At 42.1% G+C, this 20,528-nt stretch overlaps 1 protein-coding gene across 3 annotated transcripts in view; it reads right to left on the reverse strand.

The window, feature by feature from the left end:
- ANKRD22 (ankyrin repeat domain 22) overlaps positions 1-20,528 on the reverse strand; it is a 28,079-nt gene that overhangs the window by 6,051 nt on the left and 1,500 nt on the right. For 2 of the 3 annotated variants that reach the window (XM_025273945.3, XM_025273944.3), the window contains exons 2-3: positions 6,270-6,461; positions 4,160-4,267 (exon numbers count right to left, since the gene is read on the reverse strand). In XM_025273945.3, coding sequence (XP_025129730.3) covers positions 4,160-4,267; positions 6,270-6,461 — 300 coding nt within the window. The remainder of the gene's footprint in view (positions 1-4,159; positions 4,268-6,269; positions 6,462-20,528) is intronic. The other variant, XM_025273946.3, reaches the window with a different exon arrangement.

A 20,528-nucleotide genomic window follows, 5' to 3' on the forward strand; every position in this document is an offset into this window, starting at 1 on the left:
AATTAAAGCTATCATATCCTGATCGCCAAAGCCGTCTCCCCTTCAAACTCCCTGAATCAGCCGGGGCTGGACCTCAGCAATGCATCATTCTTAAATTCTCCCCACCTCCTCCCTGCCCTCCCATAATGACTAGGGAAAGCCATGGTTGTCAGAGTGTAATCCTGGAGTAGCAGCATCAGCATCTGGGGACCTAGAAATGCAAAATCTAGGGCACCATCCCATACCTGCCAAATGCTACTGAGGTTGGAGTCCAGTGACCTGTCTTTCCTTTCCTCACTCAAAACCTTTCAATAACATCCCATTGCTCTGGGGACAAAAGCAAAATCTTCAGCCTGTGGCAATCCCCATATATTCTGCCCTCCGCTTATGGCCTCAGCCATCTCAATCACACCCCCTGGCTCACCTTGCTCCAGCCACATTGGCCTCTGTTAGTCTTTCATCTGGAGAAGGCAATGGCACCCCACTCCAGTACTCTTGCCTGGAAAATCCCAAGGACAGAGAAGCCTGGTAGGCTGCAGTCCATGGGGTCGCTAAGAGTCCGACATGACTGAGCGACTTCACTTTCACTTTTCACTTTCATGCATTGGAGAAGGAAATGGCAACCCACTCCAGTGTTCTTGCCTGGAGAATCCCAGGGACGGGGGAGCCTGGTGGGCTGCCGTCTATGGAGTCACACAGAGTCGGACACGACTGCGGCGACTTAGCAGCAGCAGCAGCAGCAGCAGCAGCAGTCATTCATCCCCACAGGCTCCCCTGTGCCATAGAAGAGTTGCACTGAATGTTTCTTCTGCCTAGAAGCCTCCTCTCTTTCTTCTTTGCCTGGTAAATATCTCACCCTATGCCCCTCTTCCTCCATCAGGCTTTCTCTGACCTACTGTCCAGGCAACATCCCTCTCCATTGACCACCTCTGTGTACCAACTACCTCATGAGAATTTCATAAGTTTCTTCCACTGTTTGATTGAGTGACTCATTCTTCACTACCATCTAACTCTCATGAGGACAAGGACCAAACCTGTTTGGTGCATCATTGTATTCCTAATACCCAGCACAGTGTCTGGCACATAAAAGGTTTATAAGAAGTATGCAGTGAATGATTGAAAACATGAATGAAATTAACTAGGCTCCTCAGAAATCCACTTTTTCTGCCTAGTCCTCTGAGATTCTGATCACAGGACACTTTGAACATCCCCCACCATTCCACTGTGTAGGGAGCATGGCTGTCCCTATTCAAGTGGGTGTGTCCTGGAGTTAAGCCCCTTTATCATTTAGGAAGCTCCATCCAGCTGTCTTCTCTTTGCAGTTCCCTCCCACCTCAATCTCTGCCTTTCTCCTCCTGTCCTCTGATGTAACACAGTCCTTTCTGATCCCTTCCCAGATTATTTCCTCTCATGTCATTTATTCCTTATGCATCACAAATTTGCAACTTCAGTTCAGTTCAGTTGCTCAGTCATGTCCAGCTCTTTGCGACCCCATGAATTGCAGCACGCCAGGCCTCCCTGTCCATCACCAACTCCCGGAGTTCACTCAAACTCATGTCCATCGAGTCAGTGATGCTATCCAGCCATCTCATCCTCTGTCGTCCCCTTCTCCTCCTGCCCCCAATCCCTCCCAGCATCAGGGTCTTTTCCAATGAATCAACTCTTCGTATGAGGTAGCCAAAGTATTGGAGTTTCAGCTTCAGCATCAGTCCCTCCAGTGAACACCCAGGACTGATCTCCTTTAGGATGGACTGGTTGGATCTCCTTGCAGTCCAAGGGACTCTCAAGAGTCTTCTCCAACACCACAGTTCAAAACATCAATTCTTCAGCGCTCAGCTTTCTTCACAGTCCATACATAACCAATGGAAAAACCATAGCCTCGACTAGAAGGACCTTTGTTGGCAAAGTAATATCTCTGCTTTTCAATATGCATCAGAGGGCAGACATACTGAAACCATAATCACAGAAAACTAGCCAATCTGATCACATGGACCACAGCCTTGTCTAACTCAATGAAACTAGGCCATGCCATGTGGGTCACCCAAGACAGGAGAGTCATGGTGGAGAGGTCTGACAGAATGTGGTCCACTGGAGAAGGGAATGGCAAACCACTTCAGTTTTCTTGGCTTGAGAACCCCATGAACAGTATGAAAAGGCAAAATGATAGGATACTGAAAGGGGAACTCCCCGGGTCGGTAGGTGTCCAATATGCTACTGGAGATCAGTGGAGAAATAACTCCAGAAAGAATGAAGAGATGGAGCCAAAGCAAACACAATACCCACTTGTGGATCGGACTGGTGATAGAAACAAGGTCCGATGCTGTAAAGAGCAATATTGCATAGGAACCTGGAATGTCAGGTCCATGAATCAAGACAAATTGGAAGTGGTCAAACAGGAGATGGCAAGAGTCAACGTCAACATTCTAGGAATCAGCAAACTAAAATGGACTGGAATGGGTGAATTTAACTCAGATGACCATTATATCTACAACTTCAGTTCAGTTCAGTTCAGTTTAGTCTCTCAGTCGTGTCCGACTCTTTGTGACCCCATGAATCGCAGCACGCCAGGCCTCCCTGTCCATCACCAACTCCTGGAGTTCACTCAAATTCGTCCATTGAGTCGGTGATGCCCCAGCCATCTCATCCTCTGTGGTCCCCTTCTCCTCCTGCCCCCAATCCCTCCCAGCATCAGAGTCTTTTCCAATGAGTCAACTCTTCGCATGAGGTGGCCAAAGTCCTGGAGTTTCAGCTTCAGCATCATTCCTTCCAAAGAACACCCAGGACTGATCTCCTTTAGAATGGACTGGTTGGATCTCCTTGCAGTCCAAGGGACTCTCAAGAGTCTTCTCCAACACCACAGTTCAAAAGCATCAGTTCTTAGGCGCTCAGCTTTCTTCACTTCAGGCCCCATGAATTAATATAATACATGTACAATCAGAGTTGACTTATTCACTGTAATTCATCTTTTTTGCCCAGGCTCCAGCTTTAAACACTGTACTGTTTTAGAGAGCAAGTTTGTGTGTTAACAAATTCTGAAACAGCCTGACCAATCATAGTTGAGACTTTTTCTTCATAATCTCTAGAAAGGCTTGGAAGTGAAGGCAGATTCCGCCCCCCTCACACACACCAAAACTACAAACATTCAAATGCTGTGGGCTAAATATACATTTTTAAGAACTTTTTGAGAGTATAAACAGATTATATGTTTGTCAGTGAATTATAGTTTTCCCTCTCATAAATCCAAGCATCAGAATCAATGTTGCCATATTTAATTATAGTTCTTCAAAATTTATAACATTTAATTACTCAAGGAGATAATCACATTGCCTACTGGCAGAGTTTGTTCTGGAGCTTATGTTGACAAGAATAACTAACAGCCATAGTCTATTAGCAAGAAGGGAAGGGAGTTGGTCACTTAACTGAAATAAATTGCATATATGTTGAGTCATCTCTCAAACGTGGAGCTTGCCAAAAGAAGAACCAGATGGGAAAAACTGAAAGAGTCAGTGCAAACCTGTCACTCTATTTGGGAAAAAAAACTCAAGCTTCATTTTCTATTTATAATATGACTGTATTCATATACCAACTGCATCTTTCTTTATGCAAGCAGATTACTGCACTCCAAAGATTCCTGCAAGCATGAATAAATCTACCAAGGGGAAAGGTGGGCTTCAAATTCTCTGTAAAGATCTCTTATGTTTGTCAGCTTCTGATGCACATCTCCTGGGATCTGTTTTTTAATTCACACCAGGGTGGGTCCTAAAAGTCAGAAACTCAAAAAGACATGTACAGACTTACACTCTCCTTATAAAAAAAAAGAGAGAGAGAGAGAGAGAAAATAAACAGTAGGGAGGGGATTTTTTAATATTTAGAATTTTTGCTTTTCCTTCAGAAGATTCATAATCAAAATTAATTTATTTTTCCAAATAAACACTGCATAGATTATTTTATCATTGATTTTTTTTATCATTGATTTTTTTTTATCATTGATTGATTGACCTGGGTTCCTTTCTTCTTGCTTTACTTCAATCATAGTATTGCATATATGTTGGTAATGCCATTTATAGAATACAAACCAAGAGCTTATTTTTGTTACCATTTATTTACATCTCACCAGTGTAGCAAAAATGACTCATGCTGACGATCTCTTACTCACTTATCTCATGAGTATTGTACTCACCATGAGGAAATACCCAATAAGAAGGACAGGCATTAAGAGGATAATGAGTAGATAATCAAAGAAGGTAAATCTTTTCTTCACAGCATAATGCAAGCAGGTTCTCTGTTTCTAAAAAAATCCATAAAAGGACTCTATTAATAAAACACTTTTTCAAAAGTCAGATTTTTAAATTATAATATCAAAAAATTTAGTCTGTGATTTTTATTTTTGTGATACCCATGGCACCCTTTTCTGAAGAGTACATCTAATGAATAAACCCCGCTTTCCATTGACCAGAATATTGAACGCAGTACAGTCTAAAGGAAAAGTTGGGCCACAGAAAGAAGACAGTAAATAAAATGTACCTTTTACAAATTATCAAAAGATGGATTATCACACTCAGTTTAGGGGGAAAAATACATTGAGATATAAACAAAGGACTGAATTTAGTATGAAAATCTATAGTTAGTCCTTAATCTGGGCTTCCCTGGTGGCTCAGCAATAAAGAATTGAACTACAATGCGGGAGGTACAGGTTTGAGACTTGGGTCTGATCCCTGAGTCAGGAAGATTCCCTGGAGGAGGGCATGGCAACCCACTCTCGCATTCTTGTCTGGAGAATCCCCAAGGACAGAGAAGCCTGGCAGGCCACAGTCCATGGGATCACAAGAGTCAGACACGACTTAGCAACTAAGCTACCACCACCACCCCTCCTTAATCATCAATGGTGCACACCAGAGCTTTTTGTTTGTTTGTTTTTAAGGACTCTGGTTAGGAGTCCTTACTCTTAACTCACTCCTAGGTTAGGAGAACTTCCTGAAGGCAGTTCCTAGACCCAAGAAATGAGAAAGCACCAGTTCAAATTATTAATGTATAAGAATTAATAATAGGGGAAAATGTAACAGATTAAACCTTTAAAAAAACATTAAAAATATTTTTTAAATTGCAGACCAAATACCACTTCTCATAAAATCTCTACTTAAGTATCCACTGAAGTCCTTTCTATGATCTCCATGAGCAGGCTGGCTCAGGTTCTCTGCCAAAGAGAGCTAAGCTGCCTCCTCAGCCCGTCTTGGTGTTGACAAACATCTCGCTCTCTCAGCTTCCTAACCACCAAGTCTCCTGAGAGGGCATGAACCCAGACACATCTGTCTTGGCTGCCCGCTCTCACCACAAGGCCACCCACCTGGTTCCTCAGCTGGGTGCTGGGGCAATCATGTCACACTCCACTAAACTGCCTATCTGTTAGACTCAGCCCAGCCATGACTTGCTTTTAAACCCAACAACACAAAAAATAGGAAGCACAAACAAGAAAGTCCAGCAGTGATCCATTTTCTGATAATATATTATTACTCCAAATGCGGACTTTAAAGTGACTTGGAAGGGGCAGGTGGGGCCTTATGGGCTATTTTCTGCCATTGAATGTACTCGAGTTGGTACTGGGCATTCACAATTATTACAAAGCATGACTTTCAATGTTTATTCAGTGTCCTTTAAATGTCAGCTTTACTGTGATGCCAGAATTGGACATTCCCATCGGGTTCTGAAAGGATGTTCACAGCATCTCCTCTCTGGTTTCAAGTAGCCTCATATTTATTCTTTGCAAATTTCTTACTGAAATTCTTTTATTCCATAAGCAAATTATAGAATCTTCTGGAGATCAGAACATTGACATAGTAGACAAAATCTAACTAATGAAATAGCAGCACCAGGTTAATACTTTTTTTCCAGGGACTCTTGCCAATTACTTTTGTAATAGTGAGGAAGATGAGCAAGGAAAGAAGAAGGGCAAAGAGAAGCCTAGGGAGGAGGAGAAGGAGGAAAAGAAAGGAAGACACTCTTTGCAGACAAATGAGTGAACCCTTCCTGTTTTGTTTTGTTTTTTCATAAATGCAAGGACATAATTGCTATAAAACCAACAAAATACGCCTGCTCGTGGAACTATACCTACCCATGGAATTATGCTTTATTTTGCTTTTTAGCCTGATAACGTGGCCTCAGTAAGTGTCAGTCTCTCTAAAGTAAGGCCAAAAAATTTTTTGTTGATATTAAGAACTGCGAACAACAAGCAAATGACGCCCACTGCTTCCACTGGGCCAAGGGGAAAGGCATTACCGTGGTCACGGCCTCACCTGGTTTTTGAGATTCACATCAGCATTCCTTCTCAGAAGGAAGGAAATGATTCTCATGTGCCCCCGCCTACAAGCACAGATCAAGGGGGTGTCTCCATTAAAGCCGTCTTGGATGTTGATATAGCTGCGGTCTTCCCTCACCCACCGCCACACTTGACCCAGGTCATTCTGATAGGCAGCCTGGCAGATGGGCTGAAGAGAGGAAAACAAAAGCAGGTTTTGAAATACAGGAATAATTAAACTGCAGTCAAAAAAAAAAAAAAAATCACCTGATACCTTGAAATTCAGTGTTTTGGAACAGTTGTCCTCTGCTTTGTAGATGAGATCTTGGGTCTCCACTATGCCTAGTCTTACTTAAGTCTAGGACAAGTGTAAGTACACAAGGAACCTGTTATGACTTCCTAAATTGCTTGGCACGCAGGCATGTTCATCCAAGACCAGTAAGTGAAAGAATGGCTACGATATTACCAACTCAGTAAGGAAATCATGTGTTGGGTTCATGGATTAATGTCTGTCAGGAAAGCAGGATTTTACTTAAAATGAAATCAGCCTATGGGAGGAGTTCAGGGCAGCACCAAATAACAAGTTAAAGATATATGACCACTTGCTCCCTTCCAGCACACCCCACCAAGGAGCTCTGCACGGTGGGAAAGACCTATTTCATACAAATAATGAATTATGTAATTAGATGCTTTTTATTTTATAAAGCATTATAAGGAACTTTGCAAAACACAGTGGGAGGTTCTGAGCCTACCTGCTGCTGCTGCTGCTAAATCACTTCAGTCGTGTCCGACTCTGTGCGACCCCATAGACGGCAGCCTGCTAGGCTCCCCCCGTCCCTGGGATTCTCCAGGCAAGAACACTGGAGTGGGTTGCCATTTCCTTCTCTAAAGCATGAAAGTGAAAAGTGAAAGTGAAGTCGCTCAGTCATGTCTGACTCTTAGCGACCCCATGGACTGCAGGCTACCAGGCTCCTCCGTCCATAGGATTTTCCAGGCAAGAGTACTGGAGTGGGGTGCCAATCTTGCCTAATTTTCCCTCTTTGCTCTCCCTCTGCACTTCTCTCTTTTTTTCAATTTGTTGTTGTTTAGTCGCTAAGTCATGTCAGACTCTTTTGCAACCCCATGGACTGTAACCTGCCAAGCTCTTCTGTCCATGAGATTTCCCAGCCAAGAATACTGGGGTGGATTGCTATTTCCTTCACCAGAGGGTCTTCCCAGGGATTGAACCCACATCTCCTACACTGGCAGATGGATTCTTTATCACTGGGTCACCGGGGAAGCCCATGTTTAATTTCCCCATCAGGGCCTCTGCCCTTACTACCCCCTCTACAAAATAAACAAGCTAAACAAAACACTTTTCACCTCTCCTCACCTGGCTAACTTCTAGCTTATCCTTCATGTCATAAATTATTTTCATATTATCTAAGTCTTTCCTGACTGCAGCATTCCTTTACAGCAACTGGCATAATTATACCTCTTTTCTTATTTATAATTGTGTGTTTCACACCAGTGTGAATCAGGAGGTGCTGAGGCCATGGTGACTGAGGGGAAGCACTGAAGCTCAGGCTAGAAATTCCACTTGAATAGAGACTACTTAATTCCATTCACCACCACAGCCAGAAAAGATTGCTGAATTTGATCATTAATGACCATTCAGAGATCAGTTTCATGCAGTGTTGGGCAGCACTGAGAACAGAGTAGAAAAACATTAAATATTTTCAGATTGATTTTAATTAGATAGTATTAAAAAACACTAAAAATACCTAGCATATGAATCATACTTAGTTGATGGAAGTTATTATTATCGCTTATGGGTTTCCCGGGTGACATTAGTGGTAAAGAACCCACGTGTCAATGCAGGAGACATAAGAGACACTGGTTCGATCCCTGGGTCAAGAAGATCCCCTGGAGGAGGAAATGGCAACCCACTCCAGTATTCTTACCTGAAGAATCCCATAGACAGAGGAGCCTGGTGGACTGCAGTCCATGGAGTTGTGGAGAGCTGGACATAATTTAGTGACTAAAACAAGTATTAATTAAATTAATCAATAGTATCTGCCAAGAGGTAAAGAAATAGTGGACAGAGAGGTTGCAAGAGAAGCCAGAAAAAGATATGGCCCAAATGCAAATGAGACAAAGCTTTTTTTAATTATAATTTAAATTGTTATGAATGTTCAAACTACCGCACAATTGCACTCATCTCACACGCTAGTAAAGTAATGCTCAAATTTTTCTGCAAGCCAGGCTTCAGCAATATGTGAACCATGAACTTCCAGATGTCCAAGCTGGTTTTAGAAAAGGCAGAGAAACCAGAGATCAAATTGCCAACATCCGCTGGATCATTGAAAAAGCAAGAGAATTCCAGAAAAACATCTATTTCTGCTTTATTGACTATGCCAAAGCCTTTGACTGTGTGGATCATAATAAACTGTGGAAAATTCTGAAAGAGATTGGAACACCAGACCACCTGACCTGCCTCTTGAGAAACGTGTATGCAGGTCAGGAAGCAACAGTTAGAATGGGACATGGAACAACAAACTGGTTCCAAATAGGAAAAGGAGTACGTCAAGGCTGTTATATTGTCACCCTGCTTATTTAACTTCTATGCAGAGTACATCAGGAGAAACGCTGGCCTGGAAGAAGCACAAGCTGGAATCAAGATTGCTGGGAGAAATATCAATAACCTCAGATATGCAGATGACACCACCCTTATGGCAGAAAGTGAAGAGGAATTAAAAAGCCTCTTGATGAAAGTGACAGAGGAGAGTGAAAAAGTTGGCTTAAAGGTCAACATTCAGAAAACTAAGATCATGACACCTGGTCCCATCACTTCATGGGAAATAGATGGGGAAACAGTGGAAACAGTGTCAGACTTTATTTTGGGGGGCTCCAAAGTCACTGCAGATGGTGATTGCAGCCATGAAATTAAAGGATGCTTACTCCTTGGAAGGAAAGTTATGACCAACCTAGATAGCATATTCAAAAGCAGAGACATTACTTTGCCAACAAAGGTCCGTCTAGTCAAGGCTATGGTTTTTCCTGTGGTCATGTATGGATGGATGTGAGAGTTGGACTGTGAAGAAAGTTGAGCACCGAAGAATTCATGCTTTTGAACTGTGGTGTTGGAGAAGACTCTTGAGAGTCCCTTGGACTGCAAGGAGATCCAACCACTCCATTCCGAAGGAGATTAGTCCTCAGTGTTCTTTGGAAGGAATGATGCTAAAGCTGAAACTCCAGTACTTTGGCCACCTCATGTGAAGAGTTGACTCATTGGAAAAGACTCTGATGCTGGGAGAGATTGGGGGCAGGAGGAGAAGGGGACGACAGAGGATGAGATGGCTGGATGGCATCACCGACTCGATGGACGTGAGTTTGAGTGAACTCCGGGAGTTGGTGGTGGACAGGGAGGCCTGGCGTGCTGCGATTCACGGGGTCGCAAAGAGTCGGACACAACTGAGCGACTGAACTGAACTGAACTGACCATCAAGAGCCTGCCCGCAATGCAGGAGGCGTGAGTTCCATCCCTGGGTCCGGAAGATCCCCTGGAGAAGGAAATGGCAACACAATCCTGTATTCTTGGCTGGAAAATCCCACGGACGGAGGAGCCTGGCGGCTACATACAGTCAATAGGATCTCAAAGAGTCGAACACGACTGAGCGACTACCCTTGCACTCTATGATTTGGTGGGTGACTTGTACAAGCAGATGAGAAAATTCCATGCTGTTATACATCTATCTCCACTAGGGGGCAGCTCGGAGTCATAAAAGCACTGACAACAGACATCAGTCTGTAATCAGAAGGAAAAAACAGTCTGTCATATTAGCTAGATTAAGCTGTTTGGAAAAACCGATTTCATTTTTTAAAAATTTAACCATAGACCTGTGAAACTTTGCCTCTGATCACTACTACTCACGGACTAGCGTTTGGGAAATGATGGTCTCCAAAACTTAAAAACAGGTGGCTCTAGAGTTAATTTTTCTGTTAAAAAGTAAAGCGTCTTCCTGGCTTGGTTAGACATCCTATACGAATTGTTAATTTTTCTTTTTCTAAAATTCTTGTTGACAATATTTAAAAAGGTGGAGTCTTTCATGTAGTAATCTGGCTTTCCAGATCAAATATTTTAAGAGCCCACAATTCACACAGGACACCACACAAAGCTCCCTCTGCTTGGGCTGCTCAAAATTTCATTGAGAGTTAAATATGAGGAGGAAAGGAAAAGTGGACAGTTTTCCTGCAGGAGTTGCCTTGGCGTGTTTTCTCAATCCCATTTGAGCAACATTAATTACAATATTAACCTGACCTTATTTTTCCATCATTCCTAGGCTTCTTATATCCTAGATACACAGTTTCTGTATTTAGCAATATATGCTAAAAAAAGAGAAAAGTTTAAAAGTTTCAAGAAGGAAGATAGAATTAAGAAAGTCAAGTGCAAGAAAAGATTGTTGGATCTGATCATTAATAACCATTCAGAGATCAATTTCATACAGGCTTGGACTTCCCTGGTGGTTCAGACGGTAAAACGTCTGTCTACAATGCAGGAGACCTGGGTTCAATCCCTGGGTCGGGAAGATCCCCTGGAGAAGGAAATGGCAGACCATTCCAGTACTATTGCCTGGAAAATCCCAGGGACAGAGGAGCCTGGTAGGCTATAGTCCATGGGGTCGCAAAGAGTCGGACACGACTGAGTCACACACCAGACTTGCCACAAATTCCTCTCTGACCACACTCTGCGGAATTTCCTAGAAAAGAATACTGGAGTGGGTTGTAAGTTTGGTAGTGAAAGCTAAGCCGGAGCCAGTGGGTACCCAGAGGGGAGCAGCAGGGTCCAGCCAAAGTTCTACCCCTCTTACAGACAGGATGGTGGTTTCAAGTGGTTATAAATACAGGCACTGGAAACAGAGTTTCTAGGTTCTGATATCAGCTCTGCCATTTAACAACTGTGCTGTTTGGACAACTTAAGCAATTTGTGTTCAGTTTGTTTCTTCATTTAATAATCACATCTTCTTTATTAGGTTACAAAAAGGGTTAAGTGTGACTGTATAGATAAAGCACATAGCTCAGATCTGACTCATAATAAACCCTCAATTAATATAAACTATGCCCTTATAATTATTTTTTAAAAACATAGGAGCCAGTGAAGATGAGCAGAGATGGTTATCAGATAAATAATTACTGAAAGAGTAATGATGAGATAGAAAACAGAAGTCAAAGCATTAACCTTACCAAAGAGAATGACAATTTGGTGCTAAGGAAATTTGAACAGAACTTTATATTAGCTGAATTTTTTGCCAGAAAATCTGAGGTTTGACCTTCATGCTTTATGCTAACATGTTTTTATCATAAATAAATATAGACACATATTACTCAATAAACAGCAATTATATTTAAATAGATGAATGGGTTAATGATGTAGGGGAGCAAAATTTGATACCCCAAAATGTGTCTCTTTGGCATGAGGATTAATTTAGGCTGGTTATTTTTAAGAAACTGAAGACTCAGAAAGTCTTTCTTTTTACCTCCCACTTAGCTACCTGAAGAATTTAGATATAAAGGGCCTATTATGATTCTTTGCCATGTGTATGAAAGTCACTCAGCTCTATCTGACTCTTTGCAACACAATAGACTGTACAGACCACAGAATTCTCCAGGCCAGAATACTGTGGGTAGCCTTTCCCTTCTCCAGGGAATCTTCCCAACCCAGAGATTGAACCCAGATCTCCTGCATTGCAGGCAGATTCTTTACCAGCTGAGCCACAAGGAAAGCCCAAGAATACTGGAGTGGGTAGCCTGTCCCTTCTCCAGGGCATCTTCCCAACCCAGGAATCAAACCGGGGTCTCCTGCATGATAGGTGGACTCTTTATCAACTGATGTTAGGCATTTCTGCAAAGAATACATATAGATGGTCAGTAGGAACAAGAAAAGATGCTCAACATAACTAATTATTGTGCATGCTAAGTTACTTCAGTCGTGTCCACCTCTTTGCGACCTGCTGTCCATGGGATTTTCTAGGCAAGAATACTGGAGTGGGTTGCCATTCCCTACTCCAGGGGATCTTCCTGATCCAGGGATCGAACCCAAGTCTCCTGTGTCTCCTGAATTGCAAGTGGATTCTTTACTGCTGGGAAGCCCCATCGCTAATTATTGGAGGAGGGGTAAACTGGGGAATTGAAATTGACATATACACACTACTATATATAAAATAGATAACTAGAAAGGGCCCATTGTATAGCACAAGGAGCTCTACTCAGTGCCCGGTAATGACCTATATAGAAATAGAATCTAATGCCATTTGCAGCGATATGAATGCAACTAGAGATCATCGTACTAAGTGAAGTAAGTCAGAAAGAGAAAGACAAATACCATGTGATACCACTTACCTGTGGAATCTAAAATATGGCACAAATGAACCTATCTATGAAATAGCGACAGACTCATACACTATTGGTTGAGATCAGACTTGTGGTTGCCAAGGGGCTGAGGAGAGGGAGAGGGATAGACTGGGAGTTTGGGGTTGGTAGATGTAAACTATTACATTTAGAATGGATAAACAACTATATCCAGTCTCCTGGGATAAACCGTAATAAACAAAATATTTAAAAATAAGAATGTATGTATATGTAAAACTGAATCACTTTGCTATATAGCAGAGATTGGCACAACATTGTAAATCAACTATAATTTAAAAAAAAAAAAAAAAAAAAAAAAAAGGCCCGTTCCAGAATAGAGCTATCACCAGAGATCTCTGCAAGGAATATGGGGAAAACTCAGCAAAGCCTGAAGACCAGAGTCCACTTTGTGTCCCACTGTTTCTGCAGGCCCAGCAAACATCCATCTACCAAATGTTTGCTTTTCCATCTTTTTAAAGAAAAGGGTTTATTTTTGGTTTTTTGGCTGCCCCGGGTCTTGGTTGTGGCATGCGGATCTAGTTCCCCGACCAGGGATCAAATCTGAGCCCCCTGCATTGGGAGCATGGAGTTTTAGCCACTTGCCCGCCAGGGAAGTTCTCTGCTTTTTCATCTTTACATGAATTGCCTTCCTCCCCTTTGAAGTCTCAAATCACTACCCTGACATCCTCTTCATATTTAGCTGAAGATGGTATTTAACGTGAGGGTTTCAGCCATTTTGGTGAGCTACTCAGTCTTCCTGGGTCTCTCCCATGTAAACATGTTATCAAACTTTTGATTGATTTTCTCCTGTGTATCTTCCTCATGCCCATCTAATTCACAGATCAGCCAGAAGAAGAGGAAGTGTACGTGTCTGGCCTTAAAAATAGTCAAGAGCTGGGTGCTAGAAGCCCACCTCTGTCCACTTTGTATCTCACCTTTTCAGGTTTCCCTGGTGGGTTAGAGGGTAAAGAATCCACCTGCCAAAACAGGAGACCCAGATTCAATCCCTGGGTTGGGAAGATCCCTTGGAGAGGGGAATGGCAAACCCATTCCAGTATTCTTGGCCTGGAGAATTCCATGGACAGAGGAGTCTGGTGGGTTACAGTCCACGGGTTTACATTTTTAGTAACATGGAAGAATCTGAGCTGCCTGCAGCATTATAGATTCTCTAAAAGCAAAGTTTCTCCCACCACTCCCATTCTCAGTATTGCTTCCCTTTAAGTGTAGAGGATCTTCCTTAACTGTCAGTCTAAAGAAAGATGATGTGGAACTCTGCCTTGATAAGTTGCTTATTAACCATCTTCATGCTGAAGATCCACTCATTTAAAATGTTCCCTGGGACTTCCCTGGTGGTCCAGCAGTTAAGACTCTGTGCTCCCAATGCAGGGCACACAGGTTTGATCCCTGGCTGGGGAACTAAGATCCTGCATGCTGCACGGCATGGCAAAAAAGGTGTGTGGGGGAATTAAAATGTTCCCTAACAACTTCTGAGAAGGATGAGTGGCTTTTGATGCAACATGGTTCATGTAAAGAGCCTTGTATATTAACAAAATGTCTTCCCAGAAAAGTTGAGAAAGCATTTTCTTCCTCTTCAGTTCAGGAAATCTTAGGGAACAATCATGAAGGTTTAATTTTATTTGTACAATAAATCTCAAGCCTTTCCTTCCGATGACTTCTTTCTTTACATACTGTGACTTAAATTTCCTAATAAATTCTTTCTTTGAGACAAATTTTTAAAAAAGGCACAAGGTGTATTTGTTGTTGTTGTTGTTTTGTTTGTTTGTTTTTTGTATTTAAGTCCACTATCCTTTATGTTACGTGAAGGATAGACTCAGCCATGGTTGGGTTATAAGGAGTAGTAGCAGTGAAGGGGAAATCAAGGCAAGGCACACATTTGTCTATTTCCTGTTCTTTCTCCAACAAAGATCCTCTTGAGAACGTGATGTTGTCTTCACTGCCAGAAAGTTAAAGAAGCATCATTATGACACTTGAGACTGAGAAGCCCTGCAGTCTGTGATGAGGACCAGAAGGCAAAGGCTTGTTTGAGGAGAAGGGGCAGAGGAAGCATGGGTTCTAACTGCTAGATTTAGCACCTCAGAAGCCCTGTATCTCCCCACCAGCTCAGCGCACCAAAGAAGTAAGTGCAGAGCTTTGAGGAGGAAGTAGTGTTGAGGCAGGAGATAGATGGGCCCCAACCTGAACAGCTGGAGTTTCTTCCCTGTGGACAGATACTCCAAAATAGCTGGAGGAAGAGAGGAGCCGAGCCCTACCCAGGTAAGAGATAAAAGATCACATATTCCTCATTCTCGAAGGCAAGGAGACCTTCCAGATGACACCTGTGCAGAAAGACTCCTTGAAGGTCAGAAGGGGAGGCAGCATCACCTCATAGTAAGTGATGTCAACTTCCCATAGGCCTCTTTGCTAGAATCCATCTTGGCTGAGAGACGCATATGCACACTTAGGAGGCTCCTGGGATGCACCAAATATATCAGAACCCAGCAGAGCAAGGTGAATGGCCAAAGGAAACCCAGAGGAAATGTCCCCTAAAAGTAATTCAAACCACCCCGAGGACAGTAAGCTCTCTCTCTGAGCCTGCCTGTGTGTCTTTCCATACGGACTCTTTTTCCTCCTAATAAACACTTTACTTGCTTCACAACTTTCCATCTCTACGTGGAAATTCATTTCCACACAGCTGTGGGGCCAGGGCCTTGTCATCGATCCCTGGTCCCTGGTAGTCTGGTGGCTAGGATTTGACACTCTCACTGCCATGGCCCGACATCAGTCTCTGCCAGGAGCTAAAACTCTGCTTCAAGCTGCTACAGGTCGAGACCACCAGAGACCAATGTCACACTTCCTGCTTCCTGTACCCGGGACTTTCTGGCAAACAATGACTGCCCAAGGGTGGGGAGGACCATGTTAGACTGACATTATTTAGAATCACTGGAGCAGTGATGACAAAAAGCAAATCAACCCTGAGTCAGATTCATTAATCTCTAAATTCCAGGCTTCCCTGATGGCACAGTGGTGAAGAATCTGCCTGCCAAGGCAGGAGATACAAGAGATGTGGGTTCAGTCCCCGGGTCAGAAAGATCCCCTGGAAAAGAAAATGGCAACCCACTCCAGTATTCTTGCCTGGAAACTCCTATGGATAGAGAAGTCTGATGGGCTACAGTCCATAGGGTCACAAAGGGTCAGACACAACTTAAGCACAAGAAAGCACAAATTCTGAATAGACAATAAAACTTCTTATTGCCTGCACTTAGATGAACTGCTCTCACCAGCATGCCTTGCATATGCTGCTCAGTTATTCCAATTGGCCCAACTTCCCATGCTTCAGATTCTCCACACATGCATCTTCTGTCCAGGACCCTATCCCCAAGATTAGATTCTAAGACTGATTCATTTTCCCCAGAGTTTAGCTCGAATGTCACTATCTCAAAGAAGCCTTTCAGGTCAAATCTAATTCCATATATACACCCCTCTTAGATACTCTTTCTTTATCTTGTTGCTTCCTTGCTTCCTCTTTTCACTACATATAATTCTTTTTTTTTCTGTTTGTATATTCATTTCACACTGGTAGCTCCAAGAGGTCCAGATCCACTTTTATTTTTTTTATCACTATGTGCCAGGAACTAGCACGTGCCTGGAATGTAGTATGTGATCAATAAATATTGTTGATTAAACAAATAGGTGACTGAATGCATGAATAAATATTTATTAGCACTTAGTTCTGGTTTCCTCTCATACACTGAAGTTATCATTTCCTCTTTGAAAAGTGATTTAGTACCTTATTATCATTTGTAAAATACTTAAAATATACAAGGAAGGAATCAAGGAATCAACTGGGTGCTCTTTGGTTCTCTTTTTAAATACATAATGCCAAAATTTTGCAAAGGCAGCAATATACAAACAAAGAAGATACCGCTTGTAAAATTAGGAGGGAGGATTTTTTTTTTTTTTCCAACTGCCTTTGCTTCTCCTTTTCCCTCATCTGGAATGACACAGTGTTTCATGCTGAACTGGATCTCACCCAGCCCTCTTGTTTTATGTGTATCAAAACTGTGACCTGGAGAGGTTAAATGATTTCCCATAAGGGCCAAGAGTTTCTGGCACAATGGGGACTAAATTCCAGGTCTTCTGGATTTCCATTCTAATGGCCTTTCCACTCATTACATCTCTCTTTCTCTCCCCACTGAGCTCTCCTCCTCAGGAGTACCAGCTCTCCCCAGAAAGCCCTGCTCAGCTGAAATTGCTTTCTCTAGACACTGTTTATTTCAATATGATCCCACTTTTCTTTAAACCGTATGCTCTTTTTCTATGGCATCATCTTCCTATCTGAAAAATAGATTCATTTCTAAAACATTAATACCAAGAGTGTGTGTGTGAGTCTGTAAGCACCTCTGTTCATAGGTAATTTTAACATTCAACTTTCCTAAAGTTTAAAGGGCTACATCATTTATCATATGATCCTCTAGATATTCCTCTTAGGGCCTGATTCGCCAGCTGACAAGTATAAGAGCTTAGAGAAGATGCTATAGGTCTCCTAAGCACAAATCCTTGAGCTTTTTAAGTTTTATACATTTTCCTGCTTTCTAATTTTTGTTTTGCAACAATATTTTCCAGTGCAACACTTTTCTACAGCTGTACCTCACTGGCACCTGGATGTAGTACCCTATTCTTCTAACTAAGGGAAAGGGCCACAGTGTGTCTTCGTGGGAGCAGAGTGGTTAAGACCAGCCTCTTTATGGAGGGTGACACGCCTGTTTAGAGAGCTTTAGGGAAAGAGTTTAGCAGGTTCACCAGCAGCTAAGCAGAATTTCCCTGAATATGCACAGGTCTCTAGCCAGTAAGTATTCTTTAGTTGCATAACTCTGAGCAGGTTCCTGAAACCGTCTTTGCCTCATGTGTGCATGCGTGCTAAGCTGCTTCAGTCGTATCCGACTCTGTACAACCGTGTGGACTGTAGCCCGCCAGGCTCCTCTGTCCATGGGATTCTCCAGGCAAGAATACTGGAGTGGGTTGCCATGCCCTCCTCCAGGGGATCTTCCCAACCCAGGGAAGGAACTTGAATCTCTTATGTGTCCTGCATTGGTAGGCACAGCCAGGCACATAATAAGTCCAAAGTACATGTTATTATTGTAAATAGTATGAACAGATATGTGTGATAAGGGTTTAAATGAATCAGCCGTGTTCAGCTTGTGTAACTGGGGGTGATCACTCCAAGCTAGGCTCTCTCACTGAGCTCTGAGCATATCCCCTACTGTAGGCATTAGGAATGATTCTGGGATGCCCCCTCATTCCCTCCTATTAAAAAAAAAAAAAAATTATTGGAGTATAGTTGATTTACAATGTTGTGTTAGTTTCTTCTTTCTTAAAAATATATTAGAAACAATTTAAATGTCCATCAGTGAATACATGGATAAAGAAAATGTGGTACATCTATATCTACAATGGAATATTATTCGGACATAAAAAGGAGAAAATTTCTTTCACCATTTTTAACAACATAGATGGAGGACGAAATGGCAACCGACTCCAGTATTCTTGCCTAGAGAATCCCATGGACAGAGGTGTCTGGCGGGCTACAGTCCATGGGGTTGCAAAGAGTCAGACATGACTGAAGCAACTTAACAGGGGCTCATAACAAAGATGGACCTTCAGGGCATTATACTAAGTGAAGTATGTCACACAGAAAAAGATAAATACCAGATGCTCTAACTTTTGTGCTGTGATTAGTTGCTCAGTCATGTCTGACTCTCTGCGGAATCAAATAACAACAATGAAAAACAACAAACAAGCACACACACACACATATGCACACATGAATATTGAGAATAGATGGTGGTTGCATGACACAGAGGGAAGGAAGTGGAAGGTGGGGGGAATAGGTAAAGGAAGTCAAAAGGTGCAAATTTCTAGTTATAAAATGAGTAAGTCATTGGGATGCAATGTAAGCTTGGTAACTATAGTTAATAACAGTATAGTTCTTGCTTGAAAGCAACTAGGGGAGTGGATCCTAAAAGTTATCATCAAAAATTTTTCTAGGAACTTCCCTGGTGATCCAGTGGTAAAGACTCCAAGCTTGCAGTGCAGGGGTGTGGGTTCCAACCCTGATCAGGGAGCTAAGATTCCACATGCCATATGGCCAAAAAAAATTTTTTTTTAATTCTAACTACATATGGTGATGGATGTTAACTGGACTTATTGTGGTGATCATTTTGCAATATATGCAAATATTGAATCATAACTGAATACACCTGAAACTAATATAATGTTATGTCAGTTATATCTCAATAAATATACATATACTAGGTATTAATATAAATAGATATTAATATAAAATAGCATAACTATTAGCAATGCACGACTCTAAAGAGTAGCAGAATATGCACCCCAATTTTCACCTCTTAATGTAACAGTTATTTTGAGGTAAAAGCAATTGAGAAAAAGTAGATACAAAGATTGTTCTCTGCCCTCCTATTTAACTAAAACAGGATATAAATTTGTGAAGGTGTCTCCCTTCCTTCTCTACCAGCAAACACAAAATTACCTTTGTCCGCCCAGAGAAGGCAACAAAGCAATCCACAGAAACTAGCTCTCATCTTCCCTTAGCTATCTTATGTATTTGCCTTCCCTCAATTTTCTGCCTTAGGAATTCAAAGTTCTTTTCCTTCCATCTTGCCTCTGATCTACAAACTTGTTGTTCTTTTGTTAAGATGCTATGTGAGCCCAGGTTGTAAGTACCTCTTCGAGTTATCCAGAGTAGTATCATTTGATACTGAATTGCATGGAAATACCTTTTATCCCATCAGTAAACAAAGGATGTCATATCAGTAAACAAAGGATGTCATATCAGTAAACAAAGGATGTCAAAGTCATCAAAGACTGCAGCCACCTCTGACCATCAAAGGTGACCCGGTGAGCCCTGAGGGAACTCAGGAAGAAAACAAAGAATAACCTGCCATCTAGAAGCCAGCAGACTGCGGCCATTCCCTACAGTGAGCCCTGAGAACACTCAGGAAGTAGAAACCAGGATATAGGCCCCAGATAGCTGAGATGCATATCAAAGAAATGATTTCAGTGAGCCCAGACTCTGGCATCTTTTCATACATGGAAAAGCACTAAAATTTTAACTTGAGATATCTAGCTTTCTTTTGTTAACAGTAATCTTTTGTTCCTACTCCCTGCCCTTGCTTGCAAAGCTCCTATATATCCTGGCTTCCCCTTCACCTCCTTGGAGCAGTTTTCTCAGGGTTGCTTGAGATGTTGCCTTCTGGGCTTGAGATCTTCAGAGTGTCTGCTGAATAAAATGTAACTCTCTACTCTTAGGTTGTGCATATGTTTTTCAGTCAATACTATCCATGATTCAATATTAATTATGAGCTTTGAATAACGACCTATGAGTTTCTGGGTAAGTTAAAGTCTTTTAGGGATGTGCGTAAACATGTGATGTGTGTGTATGCATGTGGTTGTTGTATTTGTTTTCAAATATCACAGTAAATTCCACATTACTTTGTCCTCAATATATCTGAAAAGTGAACCATTCATTCTACTTCTGAGGATATTCTTATTGATACTGCTAAGTAACTCATTATGTCTTGCCTTGCCTTGACTCAACCACCTGCCACATCAGCAGACCATTAACAATTACACTGCTCAGAGATTTCTGTAAGTAATTATTCCTGGGGCCTAAACTACAGTCTGGTCTTCCCTGTTGGTTCAGTTAGTAAAGAATTCGCCTGCAATGCAGGAGACCTAGACTCGATCCCTGGGTTGGGAAGATCCCTTGGAGAAGGGAACGGCTAAAACTATAGTCTGGCTTCTCACAGCTGTGGTCCTGGCCCAGCAGCATTATCTTAGGCCCAGCCAG

The sequence above is a fragment of the Bubalus bubalis genome, chromosome 23 (genome assembly GCF_019923935.1).
Source record: "Bubalus bubalis isolate 160015118507 breed Murrah chromosome 23, NDDB_SH_1, whole genome shotgun sequence".
Lineage (NCBI taxonomy): Eukaryota > Metazoa > Chordata > Mammalia > Artiodactyla > Bovidae > Bubalus > Bubalus bubalis.